At 24.9% G+C, this 19349-nt stretch overlaps 1 protein-coding gene across 5 annotated transcripts in view; it reads right to left on the bottom strand.

Moving 5' to 3' along the window:
* The window catches only part of LOC119683624, a 40991-nt gene that overhangs the window by 14108 nt on the left and 7534 nt on the right, over positions 1–19349 (bottom strand). For 3 of the 5 annotated variants that reach the window (XM_038097427.1, XM_038097442.1, XM_038097411.1), the window contains exons 2-4: positions 18337–18559; positions 15419–15639; positions 13165–13220 (exon numbers count right to left, since the gene is read on the bottom strand). In XM_038097427.1, the coding sequence (XP_037953355.1) occupies positions 13165–13220; positions 15419–15639; positions 18337–18361 (302 nt within the window). In that variant the 5' untranslated portion in view covers positions 18362–18559. Of the gene's footprint in view, positions 1–13164; positions 13221–15418; positions 15640–18336; positions 18563–19349 lie in introns of all 5 variants that reach the window. The other 2 variants (XM_038097433.1, XM_038097419.1) reach the window with 1 other exon arrangement.

Consider the following 19349-nt stretch of genomic DNA (forward strand, 5'->3'; position numbering starts at 1 on the left):
GTATTGTATTAACATATTACAATCCCATAACAAAAATACTATTTCTTATAGAAAATAGAATAGGTTCGGTTAATCTGGTTGGCCGTAACCAACACAGAGATTTACTTATTAGTACCTAGCGATACTAGATAAAGCTTAACATCTTTGTAGATTTTGAAGTAGCGTTTCGTGAGAGCCACCAAAAATTTTGATACAGTCCATAAAATGTTGTATTCTCGTGTTTATCGTTATGATTATTTTTTGATTTAATATTGGTACCAGTCCTTAAAAAACACCAAGTGCTGTTATATGACTTTGTTTTTTGTGAATTTATTATATAGAATAGTTAATATACCAGAAATTGATTGGTCGTTTAATTGGATAATAATTTTATTAGATAACTTTATCGTTATCTTTTGATATCTAAAGATAATTTTTTTATCTTAATACCGCGCTTAATATTTCTTGTTTTAACAAAATTGATCATTTCAATGTCTTTAATTATTTAATTTTTTTTGCAAACAATATTATTTTGTTATTGGACGTAACAAGCTTCTGGACTCTCTGTAGTGTGAAACACTGGGGCCTATACCAAATTTTTGTGTTATAATTTTTGAATTTCTTTTTTATTAGTTAATTTTTAAAAAATTGTATTGTCACAAAATAAAAACATTCACTTAAAATAATTTCTTTTAAACGAGGCATTAAATTATAATTTAATTATTATATTGCAAATATAAAAATAAATTATATACAAGCAGAAATTTATCTGAAATACTTTACTTTTCTTAAAAAAAAATATAATAAAAATGTAATGAAATAATAATAAAAATATGATAAAATAATAATAATAAAAATAATAACAAAATAATAGTAAAATAATAATAAAATAATAATAAAAAAATAGTAAAATAATAAAAAAAAATAAAACAAATAAAACAATAATACAAATATTAAAAAAATAATACAAATAATAAAAAAATAATATTAATAATCATAAAAATACAAAATAAAAATTTGTTTCATGACACCACAAAGATATTGCACAAATTATTTTTTAACAATTTAATTTAAAAATTTTTTTTTTCATAATTTTGCAGAATTTTATACAAAAAAACATTTTTCTCTTATAATAAATATTCATTATAGCAATAATAAAAATTCTAGAAAATTTGACATTTTTATTTAATATATCATATGCCAATTACTTAATTAAAGCAACAGCAAAAAAATTTTGCTAAAAAAATTTTACTAATTTAATTACATATATAGTATGTTAGTTGTTTCCTTTATAAATTTTAATTTGATATTCGTCTATATGCAGTTTTCATTTCAACACATTTTTAAAAAGTAAATTTAAAAAATTTGCTACATATATTAAAATTGATATTTAGACAAATTTGTTTAATATTTGAAAGTTTGTTAAATTTTTTTTTTGTATTTATATATATATATATTTTGTAATATATATATATAGTTTTATATTTCCTGCTTTTCATGTTACAATATATATAATATTCATTTATAATATATTAGGTGTAAAAATATAAAAATTATTATAATAAAATTTTTTTTACAAAAAATGTTTTATATTTTGGTTGACTATTACGAAACGTAATTATTGCACATTGTTTAAAAATATTTGAAATATATATTTAAATATATATTTGCTTTTTGGTAAAAAAAATTATAAAAGGAAAACATTATTATATAAATAATTAATACATTATATAAAAGTTTTAAAGTGTGTCTCTCATTATAATGCTTTTCTTTGTTCGAATTATACAACAAGAAAATATACAATCTTTTTTTTTAATATTAGAGGGAGCGTAAAATTAATAACATACAATTTATTTTAAACTTTAATAGGATTTAATAAAATTTTAAAAATTCAATTTTTAAAAACTAATACTGAACACAAGTAGTTGCGTTTTTAAAATATTTAAAAAAATATTTATATTCTTGATTTTTTTTATTGTTTTTATTTAGTTTACACTTTTACAGATTAACAAATGCATGGGTCATTACATAAAATTTTGAATAAAATTACACAAAATTTTCAGTAGAACAAACATTATATGGAGTCTCCAAATAATTAGTGGTTGCCACTAATAACTAAACTGAAAATTGTGGCTATGTATGTAGCTCGATTTGGTGTGTAATTTGTTATTTGTAAAAAATTCCATTACAACTGATTTGTAATTTTAGTTTGTATTATTATGTATTGGTTTTTTTCGTTTTGAAGAGAAGAGATGATTGCACAATTTTAATTTCTTAATATTGAGAAGTTTTTAAATTTTATATGCAGTTATTTTAATGTGCACTTTGTTGTCGTACGATTATATTTGTTAATTAATTTAATTAATTAACTTTGTATGTTAATAAGTTTGCAACTTTAATACTAACTCAGACAAAAAATATTTAAATAGTATAAAAATTTCAAAATTAACTAAAAGTCAACATAAAATTCAGAAAGTACCATTTAAGGTGCATTCGTTCAAAAAGTAGTAAAAAAAATTTAAAACAAAAAAAAAAAAATAAAAAATCGTAAAAGTATAAAAGTAAAAAATTCTTTAGCCGAAATATTAGTTTAGATGGAACTCAAACCTGAACCAGGCTTTAAGCAACATGATGTCCAAGTTCAAGCTTTGCTTAAGCTACTAAAACCAAAAATGAAAATTTATCAAAATCCAAACCAAGTACATACGAATTCTAACATTAAACTTAAAATTTTTAACTAGGAATTTTTCACTTAAAATTGTGAGATATTCGAAATGCAGTAGGTGTCTTCACTTTACACTAAATTTAAGTCATAAACAGTACTTTATAGTTTTTTACTAAAAATTTTGAATTAACTTAACATACACAACTAAGCTAAACTAAACCCCCTCCCTGCGTGTGTGAGGAACAAATAAATCCCTTTGGGTTTAATGTTAAGGAACTACAAATGTTTAGGAACAAAACGCATTTAAAAACTATGCCAAAACCTAAAAAAAACAAAAAAACAAAAAAAAATCACTAAAAATTTAAAAACTAAAAACAAAACAAAAAAAAAATTAAAAATAAAATCACAAAAATAAATCAAATTTTTTAAAAATGCAGACAAATATCTGAACAGAATTCGTTTTTTGCATTCAAAATTTGAAATAATGTAGTTAAAAATACAATAACAACAAAAGAAAACAATCAGTACAAAAAAAAAAAAAAACAAAATATTGTATAACAAAAATAAAAACAAAAATAAAAAAAATCAAAAATAAATATAACTTGGAATTTAAAAAAAAGTATTTAAAAATAAAACAAAAATATATTCAAATGACAGAAAAATTGCTGAAAATTTAAAAAAAAAATTTTTATATATGCAAAACACAAGTAAATTTTGCATATATATTTTAAAATCAAAAAAAAAAATTAAAAATCGCATTCGAACGTTATCTTAATATCTGTCAAGTCATTTAAAGTTGCAAACAGATTTAATGTTAACTGTTAGCTTCTTCCTTTAATTTTTATCAAAACAACAAACAAAGATACACCTTAATCCTTTCTTATAGTTTAAATTTAAAAAACTTACACAAAGTAAGCAAAGTAAGTTTGTTGATTGTGTTTAAGAAAACCAAGCATAAAAAAAAAATTTATCTAAAAATTGAAATTTTTATCGCATGCGATTTTTTTAGTGCTCGCACTGAAACGCATGCAATAAAATAAAAATATAAACACTGAAAGAGCATTTTTTAAAATATATAAATTTCAAGTGTTTTTACTTCATATATCTATCCCTCAAGGATTTACTAATTTTTTATGCTTCTTAAACTAAATGAAATATTTACACTAATAGTTTTCTCAACAATTTGTAAATTTTAAAAATTTCTCAAGAATACATCGTAGGTACCATACTGACCTATTAGCATTTCCATTCATTTTCGAATGTTTATTACTTAAACTAAACTTTAGTTTCGGCAATACTATCTTCTCATCTCATCTTTTGTATGTTTTTTTTAGTTAAAGTTTGGTATAATATTTGAATTTAGTGTTTTGATTTAGTTTAAAATTATTGTTAAATTTTTATAAGTTCAAGTTCAAAAGAGTAATAATAAATATTGAAGCTAATAATGCATTAGAGCTGGAGATAGTTAAAACGTCGTCTAGTTTAAAATTTTTCAAACACTATATATATAATATAAATATTTTTGTTTTTGTTTTTTTTTTTGAAAATATTACCAGCGGACATTCAAACAGTTGTTTGCGTTTCTTGTATTTGCTATTTCGTATTAGTATAGTTGCCATTTACTCCGCTGCGTAATATTTTTAACACCTCCGACGTTAACACCATCTAAAGGGTACCGCACGTGGTCGATCGGCACCCTCCTTGACTAGAGGTTTGTGATATTCACGTCCAGGTCGTGAATGAATAACTGCCCAGCAGTGTTCGCAATAATACTGCAAACATGTAACATTAGCGCAAAAGAATGGTGCAAACTTACCACCGCAACGTTGACCTTCGCATTCATCGCACATTTGATCATCAAGCACATATGGTTTTACTTCGACACGTTTATCGATATCACCATGTTGTAACTGAACAAAACGTGCTGATATTGCTGCAATATAACTTTGTTGATTGGAGAATGCCACACGTCCAGCGCCTTTAGGATATTTCAGTTCTGGATCTGTATCTATGCCTGCATAGCAAACACCACCATACAAACGATCCATAATCATAGCCAATTCAAATGCCTTGAGTGGGCGTGGTACACCGCCGACAAAAACAGTTTTACGCGGATCTAATGACATACTACCATCGAGCACATAATCAGCATCAGCCAAACGCCAAGGTCGTATTTGTACTGGTTTATCTTTGATGGTCGGTGAAGAAACGCATAAATACAACTTATCTTCATCAGTGATACACGAATCAATGAGTTGTTGTACACTGTTTTCATCCTGGAAGAGCAGAAAAGCATAACCTTTTGGCGGAAAATAAGACTTTGATTCGGCTTTATGCGGCCAGTCAACAACTAATGGACCAAAACGACGAAATGATGTGGTTATTTCATCTTCATCAATATCTGGTGGTAAACCACCGACAAATACTTTGCGCGAAAAACGTGCTGCTTGTTCGGACCCTTGCGAGTGTGGTGACGAACGTGAAGGTGAATTAAGTTTCACATTGGGATCAAGATAACTACCAGCACCATTACCACCAGCTATTGCAACAGCATCTGCTTCGCTAAGGTGATGTTCACTCAATTTTTGATTGCGCATACGGTCACCTAATATGCTTGGGATATTATCATTATTTTGCCCAACTGGTCCAACAGCGCCCATATTACGCATAATATCACTTAGACAATGCTCCATTGGACGTAGATCCACACCATTATTAACTAAACGATCTGTTACATAACTAGCACCAAGAAATGGTGCATCACCACCACCAGTTGCACCAGCACTATTGCTACCATTTCCCATAGCGGATATAACTTGAGCTGGATTTAAATCAATGGAGTAACCAGGTATAGGTGATGAGGCACCTTTACCTGGAAACGACATACTGCGACGATACTTATTTGGTGAAATTCCTTGATTTGCATTCGGTGATATACCGCCACTGTTGCCACCATTATATGGTGAGCTACCAGGAACAGGAGATGTAGGTGTAAGTGCACCAGTATCATGCGGCGAACATGGATGATTTGGTGAAAGTTGAGCCTTGTTTGGTAATCCGCTGCAGGAAATGAAGAGATGAAGACGTTGATGAATATATAACAATTTTTATATTTAATGAAAAATTATATAAATATTTATGTGTGTGCTCTCTTGATATAATTTTAAAATAATTTATTGTAAATAAATGATATATAGAAGTAGAGTGAGTATATAACAATACTAAATCAAGATCAAGGAAATAAAAGCAAATGTTCGTTAGTGTAAAATTATAAACCTTAGTTTAATTAGCTAATAAAAATAGATATTGTTGAATAATATATAAATTATCCCTCTTTTGTTATAATTAAAGAAATTAATATTTAATTCTGATAAATACATATATATATCAATAGGTTAAAATGTATAGAGACCCGGCATAATGTTTCTGATAACTGCTTTGCGCTCACGTAATATATTTTGCCACAAACATCTTCCGCATTTTATAGAAATAAAATATTTTAAATTTTATGAAGATTACAAACAATTTCTGATATTAGGAAGTAAAATAGGCATAATGCCAGATTTATTAAGGATTATTTAAACAATATAAAAATACTAATATTATTACAATTAAAATTAAGCTTTACTCTGAATAGAATTAAAAAAATAATAATAAAAACGTGGCCACTAAGATCAGGGCCTTGGTGACCACTGCTGGTATTCATAGCCTTATGCCTGAGCATACAAGAGAGTTGAATGCGTGTGTTTTTTGTGCTCTTTCTTTTTTTTTTTTGCTCTCATTATTGCATTATTTAAATGAAAGCACTTAAAACCGTTGAGAAGTATTGCCTTGTTTAGTGAAAATGTGGCAAAGCATTCTTTTCGCTCGCTCTTGTTTTTTATGCTCTTAGAATTAATTTAAAACTCGCTATGCGATGTTATTTTTTAATTTCTATGTATTTTAGTTTTGAAAACGCTCGCATGCATTCAACGCTGCTAACTAATTAGGCACTTACTATTAAATGTATACCATTTGTCTTTCAATAATACTAACAGTTTGTTTTTTTAACAGTTTTAAGGTTTCAAGGTTAGTAAGTTCTGGAGACTGGAATTTTTTTTAGATATTACGAGTATAAAAAATTTCTACTTGCTTAATTATAAATAATAATTTTTAAAAAAACGCAAGAAAATACTACATTAATAGCAGTTGATTGTATATAACTGGTTACTTTATTTTTTAATAATAATATTTCCTTGATCTTGAGAATTTTACAAAAATTGTATTTTTAATTTTTGTATAATTTTAAATAGTATTTAAATGAAAATCTTCATTTAAAATTAAAGCAATTATAAATGCATTAATATTTATAATATCCCACTTCCGCCCAGCGTTACATATATGCAACGATGGAGGTGGAAATTTTTTTTTAATATAGGCTCGAAGAGAAATTAATAAGATATATGTTAAATACATTAAATAATAAATTTTTTAAGTTATAAAATTTAAGTTAATTTTAGTATTTGCATAATTTGATATTTTATGATAATTAACATAAATGTTACACTGGGCGTTTGTAGTCTCTTAAACTTTTTTAATTATCTTGATTTTCTACTTATATATTATAAACATATGATATACATATCAAGTACAATATTTTCATATTTTTGTTTGTGTTTAAAATGAAAAGTAACATTTTTTAATCAAATTTAAAAAAGTATTTATAAGACGAGTTCATGTTAATGAAATAAATTCTGATAAGATGCCGATATCCCGGGATACATGCCAATTTTACAATTGATTTTAGTAAATTTCAATAACTTTTTTCAACTACACTAAATGCCGATTTAGCTTACTTGAGATATTCAGGATTAAATTTATTGACTGTTTACATTGACCACACTAACAAAAAATGTACATAGGCCATCTAGCGTCAACTGTTATAAAAAACTTTTAAATTGATTATTTTTTCTTATTAGTAGTTTTCATTTAAAAATGTTCAATGATAGTCAAATATCTCAAAAACTAAGCCAGCATAGTTGAAAATATTGCTTAAAACAGCTAACTTTACTAAAATCCATAGTGAAATCGGCTTTGTCGGGGTCTCGGTATCGTGTCAGTATTCTAATTTACTTTATTAAAATGTCTATTTCATTTTAAACACAAATATCTATTTATAAATCGTCTGAAAACACAAGTATCTTTTCTTCGATATATGCACACACATCTCTAACATAAAAAACAAAAAACACGTATATGAGGTTTAAATCCTTTCTGCTCTCTACTGTTCAATTAATCCATGTTGTGTATCCTGCTGTCAGTCGTTAGGGCATTGAAAATCGCAAATTGTGATATTTTACTAATTTCATTATACTTTAGTTGTATGTGGTGTTGACGACATGTTGATACATTGCTGGCAGTCCGAAATGTTGGTGTAGTTATTGTTATGTTGTTGTAATATGTAGCAAAAGTGCTGGTGTGGTAAATACTAAGAGTACGTAGGTTTAATGGATCCTTATTTTATTTACACGATTTTTAAAATAACAAACTTTTTGTTTTAATATTATATATATCACTAATTAAGTTTTTATTAATTACAACACCAATAAACAAAACTAAAAAGCATCAGATATCATTACTCATTTGAAGAAAAAAATTATTTCAATAAACGACGAGGTCAGTTAATTGAAATAATGTCTTTTTTTTATTTTCAATATGAATAATGATGTATCTGGAAAATAATTAAAAGGATTACTTTCTCAAACAAAAAATCCTTGCGCGATTTCAATCGAACTAATGATTTGTTTTTTCATTCTAAATCACATAACAACATTTTAAATGAATAAAAGTATAAAACTTACTTTGATTTGTTTTGAATTGAGTATCTCTCATCAGTGTTTATAAACTATGTCATTAATATATGTGTACGCTTAAAGTTGAATATAGAAGTTATAGCTCAAGAGCTAAAAACGGCCCAGAATAACAAATTGTAATATCACATATCATCTCAATTAAAAAGTACATGTCACAGCACCATAATTTAAATATATACTTAATCATATATGTATATATATATATATACATATATATAATTTATTATAAATGGTGTTGTCAAATGTATAGTATCATTACTAATTAAAAAACAAAACATAAATGCTTAAATACAGAAATCGTTGAGCGAAAAATGTAAATATATTTACATATGTATATGATATATAAAAATTAAATATTTATGTTTAATTATATATTACTTTATATCACATACTTAAATAGAACATATAGTGTGATAAATTTATATAAATAGTGTAAAGTACTAAAGAGATAAAATGTTGCATAATTTATATCAATAATAAAATAATAATAAAAATAAATAACAACAAAAAATAACTAATAATTAAAAATAATATTTTTTGTATTTTTAATATATATATAACTAATTTTAAAAAGGCTTATCGATGGGAGAAATTTTTTATATATAATTAAAATTACGTATTAAAAATAATATATGTAAAAAATAAATTATAAATATAAAAAAAACATAAAATTTAAGATAAATAAAATTTGAAATAAATAAAATATAAAATAAATAAAATATAAAATAAATAAAATATAAAATAAATAAAATATAAGATAAATAAAATATAAAATAAATAAAACAGAAAATTAATAAAATGTAAAATAAAAAGAATTTGAAATAAATAATATTTAAAATAAATTAAATTAAAATAAATAAAATATAAAATAAATAAAATATAAAATAAATAAAATATAATATGAATAAAATTTAAAATAAATAGTAAATAAGTATTAGTTTAATATTTTTATTATTTATTTTATAAGAAAATATTGTTATTTAATAAATTATTATTTAAAAATAATAAATAAACGAATGCAATTATTTTTTGCTGGTATTCAGTTTGTTTCCAAATAATTGTTCATTAATATTTAAATAAACAAAAAATTTTTTTAATTTTAACCAAAATAAAATCATGAATTTATTTATATAAATAGTTTGGTATATTTTATAGATCATTTTTAGAGTTATGACATTTTTCCAAATTTTGTTTGATAATAATTTTAAAAAATGTTTAAAGTACGACAAAAAACAAAATTGTTATAAATTATTTATTCACAATTTATTATTTAAATTTTTCAGAACACAAATTGGTTTTTTGACTTTAAATACTATATAATTAAATTTATAAAAATTAATTCCTTTTGAATTATTATTTTTATATGCATTCTAAATTATAGAATTATTCAAGCTATATTTATAATACATATTAACGTGCCTGGATTCACAAGAAATCCCTATGCAAAGTCTTTATTGTAAAGATTTATAATTAGCGTCTAAATTACCAACATTTAGACAAATGATTAATATTAAATCGATTCACCTTTTTAAAAATATACAATATATGGTTTATATATTCTCCAACGTTTCCTCTGCTAGACTACAAACGTTATATATATAACGTATTATATAATATTGTATAATATACAGTTTTAGTTTTGCAATTTAGGCACGAAAATTATTTAGAATTCAATAACAAAAGTTTTTAAAAATAAAATTGTATATTTAAGTAACAAATAAAACCCATAGACGGTCTACGAGGAGTCTGTCGCAGGCTCAATCCTAAATTCAAACATAACCTTTTCTATATTAAAGGTAGGTAGCACAAAGCACTACTTAAAAGAGTTTCTAAGACGAATAAATATATATTTAAATTATTAAGACTCTAACTTTATATATATATATTATATACAATATACAATAGTAAGATATATCGATTTTTTCGGTTTATCGATAATATTACATACATATACATACATCGATATATATGAATACATATTTTCAAAATACAAAAAACTAAAATAATATTATAAAATAAAATTAAAAAATTATTGCAAAAGTAATAACTTTAGTAAAAATTTAATACATTTAACTTTAATAATTATTTTTATTGTACAAAATAAACTAAACTTTTGTTTATTTTATTTAATTTATAATAAATTATAATTTTATATAACGCATAAAAAAATATTTAAATATATTTTATAGATTAAAATAAAATATTTATTATATATTCGATATAATAATAATTAAAAAAAAAAATATTTTGTATTATGCAACATTTTATTATAACTTTTGTGTTGTTGCTGCACTTTTTTATTATTTTATTTATATATTAAATAAATTATTTAATATTTTCTTAGATATATTTATTCATAACAAAAAGCTACTAAATAATAAATTACATATCAAAAAAACTGTTTATAACAGAATTTAATTTTGTTGTTGGGTCACTTACTGTAGTGTTCTGTACTGAAATTAAGTATGTATATATAGTATATTTAAAGTATATAGTATATACTACATGTATAATAAACTATACATAAATTATATATTGTATTTCGAATTATCGTAAATTAATAAAGATTTAGTAAAAAGATATCTAAGTCTGCTTATTTTGCTTCGATAGGTGATACTGACACTTTTTTAAGGTCAATACATTTTTTTGAAAAATAAAGATTAATGAGAATTTATTGTAGAACAGTAACTATATTACCTTTTTAACAAGCTATGCCAATCTTTCTATAAAATGTCTGTATCTGCTTTTACCATCAACAACCCCTTTAAGCTCTTATAAATATTTTACTCAAAGGGATGAAAATTAATTGGCACCAGTGGAAAATATTTCTGAGTAAATTTTGATATGAATCTTTGCGTACAATTTTTTTTTAAAATAAATTATAAAAAAGTTAACTACTTTTAAGAGAAGTGAGGTAAAATTTTAATTTTACTAAAGAATTAAAATATTTTTTATTAAAATGTGGATTTACACTATATTTGTTTTGATATAAAAAAAAAAATTTTTTTTTATTTTAAATATTTTTTTTTTTATTAGAATAATTTTCATGAACTATTTTTAATATTTAAATTGCAATGTTATTAAACATATATATATATATATATGGATATATAAATATGTTGTATTTTAAATCAATAAACACTTGATGGCACTGAACACCACTCATGAGTATAAAAGTCTAGCCAGAATGCTTTTATGGATTTGTAAACACATTTCGTCCTCTTGTCAAACATTTAATATAAAAAACAACAAAGGCAACAAAATATATGGGCAAAAAATAAAGCGACATAAAAATAGAAACAAAATGTTGCATATACTATATATATATATAAATATATATATATATAGTGTATATGAAGTAGGAAGAAAAAGCCTAAAGAAAAAAGTCTGGAGTTTAAAATTGAAGTGAAAGAAGTCAACATACCTAGACTTTTAAAATGAAAATTCAAGCGAGCCAGTCAAAAGCCTCTGTTTACCAGTACGTGGTACGTAGGTACGTGTGCCAGCCTAAAAACAACAGCCCCACAACTTCTATAACAAATATGTAACCATTCATAAATGCAACGGTAACAACGACGACGACATCACCACCAACAAATGATGACTACAACAAAGTCAGCCCACAAACACGAAAGTCATTAACTGCAACAACAAAAATATGAAAAAGAAAACAAAACAAAAAAAAAAAAAATTAAAAAGTTTGTTAGTTAAGTGCAATGGCAACCTATGAATTTGTTGTCAGGAGCAGTTTGAGGGTGGCACACTGCTGCCTCTGCTGCCTCTGTTGCAGCTGACGACGACAAGTGTGGAGATGTTGACAACCCGACGACTAAAGATGTTGGTATGCGGATATATGAATGAATAATTATACACGGAAATAAATATGCTGGCATCAGATTTTCACCAAAGGTACGGCGAAGAAGGCCGTTAAAAATGTTCAATATTCATAAACTAAAAGAGTTATGACCATTAAAGGGATCAAAAATTCTAAAGAAAACTCAATCACTAATAATAGTAGTAAACTAAGGTTAGGAGTACTAACTTGAAAATATAAATATAATTAAAGATTAAACATAATTAAATTGATTCATACACGAATTAAATTAAATTATAAAAACTTCTTTCTATACGCGCATTTTTTAAACTTACCAAAGTTTACTAATAAATTTCCAAAGGTGTATGTATAAATCTTAGTCAAAGAGAATATACATTATAAATTTTCACACACAACCTTCAAACCAGACGCAATTACAACTTCAGACAATGCGTGTCTTCAGCTGAAAATAACTTCAGCTCTGATGATGTGACGTTATGCCTGTCATTGTAGCCCCTAAAGTGTTCATTCATAATTTTTCACAAACTTAAAAAAACATGATGTGTTGAAATAAAAATAAAAATGCATGAGCAGACAGTGGCGGGCTTAATTTGAATATAAATTAAATAATTGTTACTAATTAAATGAAATTAAATTAAAACTTTGCAATTAAATAATTAAGAAATTGTTTAAATCGAGTTAAAATTTAGAAAAGGTATAGATGGTTTTTTTTTATAAGTAACAGCAACAACAACAACTTATATATAGTGTCTTATAAATGTTTATATGCATTTACACTATTTATATATACATAATGTGTAATTATATTAATTAATTAATATTGTTTAACAAACCTTTTGCGATTAAAGAAATTGCCTTGCAGAAAATTACGCGAATTCAGTTCTTCTGCCTGTAAACATAATAAATTTAATGATTGATAAATTATTAATTATAATAATAATTATATATTTAATAAAATTTAGAGCGAAGGATCTAGTAGTCCAGTTCCTTTAAAATTGATTTTAATGTTAACTCACAAATAAATAAAATTTAGTTTAACCGGGCTTAAAGTTAGTTTTATAACACTTTAATTTAAACTAAATAAATAATTAAATAATTAATATTTAACACAGTAATAATCATTAATAATTAGATCATTTATTATTCAATAAAATTTTATTTAACCGGGCTTAAGGTCCGTTGTTTAACAATTCAATTTTAAATAAATAAATAATTAATAATGAACACAATAATAATTATTAATATTATAAATAATTTATTATTTGATAAAATTAAAATTATTCGGAATTAAGATCGATTATTTAACACTTTAATCTTATTATTAATAATAATAATTTTAAATTATTATTTATTAAATAAGATCGGTTAAGCAACCGTCCTTAAACCCGGACTTAAGGTGGATTATTTAACATTTAAATTGTTATTTAAATAAGTTTTTGTTAAAATATTTTATATAAATTTAAAAAAAAACCAAAAGTTTACAATTATTTTGACTATTTCGTAGACCATGTTCAGTGTACATGCAATACGATTCTTAAATAATCGGCAGTAAACCCGGTTAAATAAATTTTTTTCGAAGTATAAGTGAAAAATATAAATTAATTATTTTCATTTTATTAAATACTATTTTATATTTTTTAATAAACTATTAATTTAATATTCAATACATATATAAGAAGTATATAAAAAATTGTTTAAAGGTTTGAAATCATTTAAACCAATCTTTTAAGAGAGTATATATAACACATTTATTCTATAAAAAACAAATTTTTGTGTTTATACATAAAAACTGTTTTTGAACTTTTTACCCTTAATGTTTAAACTTGCAAAGACACCATCCATCTATAGTATCGATTCTGAGCAAGATGGGTACGATTTATTATTGCACATGGTAGGGATCATTATCATCATAGGAGTCATAGAAGGTCATAGGAGTCAGAGTTCCAGATCATAGAAACACAAAGGAATGAAAAAGCAGACAGTTTAACCTATCTTGACCCTTCTATACTGTTCCTAGGGGTATCGGTATGATTATTTAGAGAAGGTAAAGGGAGGCACCTACCTGTACTTTTTGCAATTTGCTCACAACATATAAAAATTCCAGGGAAATTATTTACAGAAATATAGACACATACTGGTATCCACTTACTGGATACTGGTGTATGAAATCTGCCTTCTATTCAACATTTGTTGTAGAAGTTGTGGAAACTTGGACGAACTGAGAAGTTGACAGCTTTGTGGAACAGAAGGAACGAAGTTTTAGGGTACTAGTTTTTTAAAAAACTGTCCGACTGCTCACCAGTATGAAGAAAATATCTCTTAAACCACATAAACTCTACTGTATGGATCCAGTCTATCTATAGAAGTTTCTTACAAGGAATGTGGTATTAAAACGGCGAATAATTTCTTATTGTGTAAGGCAGAAGGGTATTCGCGGATTAGTCACTGCAACTAACCAACCCAGGAGCATATATATAATAATTTAATTACATATTTATTTAATATCTTTGCAGAAGCAATAGTTTTTAATTATAACAATGTATTTCTATTTTCTAAGAATTATTATTCGGTGTACATATTTTATACTCAAAGATTACGCAAATCGTATCTGTCAGTCACGTATAAATAATTTTATTTAAAATGTTAGCAATAAAAATAAAATAATTGTTGCCGGATATGAATTGCTTAATGCAATAATAAACTCAAATAAAACAAAATCAAAATCAAAATTTGCAGAAATTAAATAAAAGCATAACTTTTATTCGATATAAAATTTCTAAATGTGCAATTTTATAAAAGTACAACACAGAGAACATGGTAAAGAAATTACCTTATCGCAATTAGATAAATAAAAACACAAATGAAATGTTCTCAAAATGAAATGTGTGAGTCATTGGCATTTAAAATACCGACACCAAATTACTCAAATCAGATAAAGAGAGCTTGAAATATTTACCAAAAATTCTAGTATGCAAATTATGACAAAATAACAAAAGAAATTTTATTTTTTTAAATATCTGCATTTAAAAAAAAATTTTTTTTATAGTTTAAATACTCTCACACTCAACGATACAGAAATAAACTTACATTTTGTGTTTGTTGATGGTGCTGTGAGGGACTCGTTGAGAGTGAGTCTGCTCCACCACTGTTATTACCGCCAGTGCTTCCACCACTATGTCCACTGTTTTGATACTGTTGGAACAAACCTTCAATGCATTCATCACCAGCATTAAAGCGAACTGTTATTGGAACGCTACTAGTTGTTTTGGTATTGCCACTGTTGGAAGCTGTAGCTGAATTATTGCCACCTACAATAAAATAAAGTTGAATTAAAATTTTCTTACTAATATAATATTAAATTAATATTAATTATTAATTAATATAATACAATAAAGTGACATCATTATTTAAAATGGTCGAAGGCCCCGAAGGCCATGACCTTTAATTAGAATAATGGTTTATTGATAACATATCGTATCGGTTAAATTTATAAATTTTTAAATAATATATACATTATATTAATCATATCATAATAATATTATGATTTATTATAATATAAATTTATATTCCTAAATGCTGTTAATTACTTCTTTTGTTCTTATCAGACAAAAATGAAAATAACTGCGAAATCAGAGAATGACTGCCATATACCATAAGTCAAACTTGTGGAGTTCTAATGCAATTCAAATTGAAAAAAATGCCATAAAAGAACAAATACGATTCTAAATTTAATAAATAATTCTTTGATAGGTATACAAACTAATAGATTGTATGCCACTACCAGAGAGAAGGTTAAGAGCATGAAAGAAGAGATAAAATATTTATTGGGGCAGTATCAGATTTTTTCAGACAATAAATTACACCTCCAAAGATTTCTGCGTTGCGGAATTGGTAGATATGGATATAGTTAACTTAATAAGACTTGTGAGCTATTGAAACCAGATGATGTACCAGAGGTGGCTGATGAAGTTAGATAGATTCCCCAAAAGAGTTGAGTTGAGTATTTTGTTTCAAAACAAACCATCATTAATATTTTATAAGTTTGAGTTAGACAGAAGAATGCAATAGAAAATAAAAGTTCTATGATATTTCACTGTTTGGGGCATCATTTGCATATTGAAAAAATAATGGTATCAATTCGATTGGATGAGAAAAGGGGAAATACAAATTTTATAAAAGAAAATTACTATTTTAAAATAATAAATAGGGTATATCATTTATAATTACATTAACAGTCAGAAATAATTTCTTACTGCAAGAACTAAAAAAAAAAATTATTTGGAAGAAATAGGTTCATTTGCAATAATTATTAAAATACAATAATAGTTTAAATATAATAGTATTATATATTACTTTAACAATCACAGAGACATAAAACATTCATATCATACAGACAGAAACTAGCAGATAGATTTCACTATATTATGTATATATTAAAAGGCATTAATAGTGACTAAGGGGCTTCCATGTTAAAATATTATTGCAACACAATAATATATATGCATTTAAATATCCGTTTCTGTTTCAGATTAAGCTTATGAGTCTATAGCAAAACGCTTGTACTTTTTTATGGTAATTTTGTTTGGTTGATTCATTGAATAGAAAATATAAAAAATAAATAAGATATCGAAGAACTTTCAAATATTTTATTGATTGGATCAGTATTATAAAAAATTAAATATGCGCTTTAATATAGAATATGAATATGAAGTATAGCTATTAATTCAATGCAGGTTCAATGTTCGAATATCACTGTATTTGTAAGGTATATTGCAAACAACGAACAAGCTGATTCGATGCGGAGAAGGATTTTCGCAATGGACGTCAATAAAGCCGTTACATCAATACAAACTCCGATGCATGAACTATTAGGGAACATAAATGGATTCACAACTACAAGAACGAATAACTTGTGGGCAGATAGTGAGTCGCTAGACTTCTGTGACCTAGGTTAGAAATTACAACGACAGAAATTATTTTGTGTAATAACAACCTATCAGTTTCTGTTTGTGTTGGTATACTTACTCTATTATTTTGCACTGATTATTTAATGTTGGCACATTCGGACAAGAGAAGTTATCTTTATGAAAATAAAGTTGAATCTATAAAACACTGTCTAAACCACTGCCTAGGTATGCAGAAGGAAGAGACTAAATGTCTAGATTCCGTTTATTCACTAACCTAAGGTAAAGTTCACGCATCTCATTAATTTGATCCAGAAGACCAAATAGCTTGACAAAAATAACAAGAAGTTATATTAAAAAGTTAGAGTTGCTCGTTTCATCCTACAATGGTTGTATCCAACTGAAAGTGTTCAAAACTACATGGGTCCCTTCAATTTACTCTAACCTATTTGAATGCAATGAAGTCACAAAGTAGTGATAGTGTTAAATAGATCAACAATATTATGGATATTATGGACGGAATATTACGGAAGGAGTGATTATGTTTAATGGTGTATTAGTAGCCGACTAATATATACTTTATATAATAAAAAAAAAATATTCTGTACTGTAGATTTTAGCGTTACTAATGTAATAATCAATTGATCCAATATTCAAACATTGTCCTAGGTTCTTGAGTTACAGTAGTATTGCCATTAACACTGTTAAATGTTAAATTTAGTTGATAATTAGATATACTTTGGAACTGATGAGATTTATGACTGCGAAATCTAGCTTGAAGACACATATTTAAAAACTATTTAAATCGAACTATTGAACTAAAATATTTAAAACTATAATTATTTATTCAATTTTTAAAATTTTATTTCTATAAATTGCAAAATCAACAAAAGTTTAAAAACCTTTTACTATTGAAAATGATTATATATAAATATTACATAAAATTGAAGTCCCGCCTATTCTAAAGAATACACTACATTCTGTTTATTAAAATATGCATAAATTTAAAAATATAATTTATATATGTCTATATAGCATTAATATATATTTTATGCTATTAAATAAAAAATATTAAAATATTTGAAGTGAGCAAAAACTTACCTTTTGGTAACTTTAGTGAATCCATTTCTGTATGCTTAAAATCTATTTTTGGTTCCGAAGTAGATACACAAACACACAATTGGAATTGCGACTAGCGTGGTTTTCTTCGTTGTTATTGTTGCCTGGTACTTAGGTTCCTTTATTTATAAATTAGTGGTAAAGAGAGCAGATGCCGATCACATCTACACAATTCCGGAGGAGGTAAGCTACACGCAATTCTGACCTACTTCGTGAATAATATTTTATCGTGATGTATGCAAATATTAATATTGGTAGTATTATTGTTAATATTAATATTAAGTCAAGCAACAATTGTTGGTAATTCATGTAAATTGTTGTATGAAGAAGCAGTCAACCATCCAACAAATTAGTAAAGGTTCCATTATTTTCCAGTGATATAAATTGAAATTGAATATGAAAAGAAAAGAAATATATAAAAATATTAAATCTTTTTTTTATTTTATTTATTTTATTTTTTATTTTTTTTTTATTTATAGTATTTATGCTTTCAATTAAAAGTTTTAAAACTTTTTTTATTGTAAATTTGTTGCGAAACTATAAACTATAAATACCGTTTTATTGCTTTATGCAGCATTAATGTCACAATTCGTTAATATATTTAAATTGTACCTCATTCGCAGTGATTGTAATTGAATGTATATAATAAAAAAGAAATAAACATGAAGTTATTACGGTTATTAAAAGCGATTAAAAATAAAAATGTTATGCAGTCAAAATAACAGTTCAAAATCTGAAAGACTGGCAGCAGTAGTTACTACGGTAATAACTTAAAGACCAGCTATTAAATTTTTTCTACTTTTCCTTTTACTATACTAATGTAGTATTAATTGCTTATTAACCATTTTTTATACATATAATATACCAATTTAATAAAAACTGCTCAAGTGTTTCAAAAAGTTATATATACATATATAGAACTTTGAAAATTTTTTCTTCTGATTCTTTAAAGGTAATTACGTATAACTCAATTAAAACGATAGGACAAATTAAAT

This window comes from Teleopsis dalmanni, chromosome 1 (genome assembly GCF_002237135.1).
Source record: "Teleopsis dalmanni isolate 2A chromosome 1, ASM223713v2, whole genome shotgun sequence".
Classification (NCBI taxonomy): domain Eukaryota; kingdom Metazoa; phylum Arthropoda; class Insecta; order Diptera; family Diopsidae; genus Teleopsis; species Teleopsis dalmanni.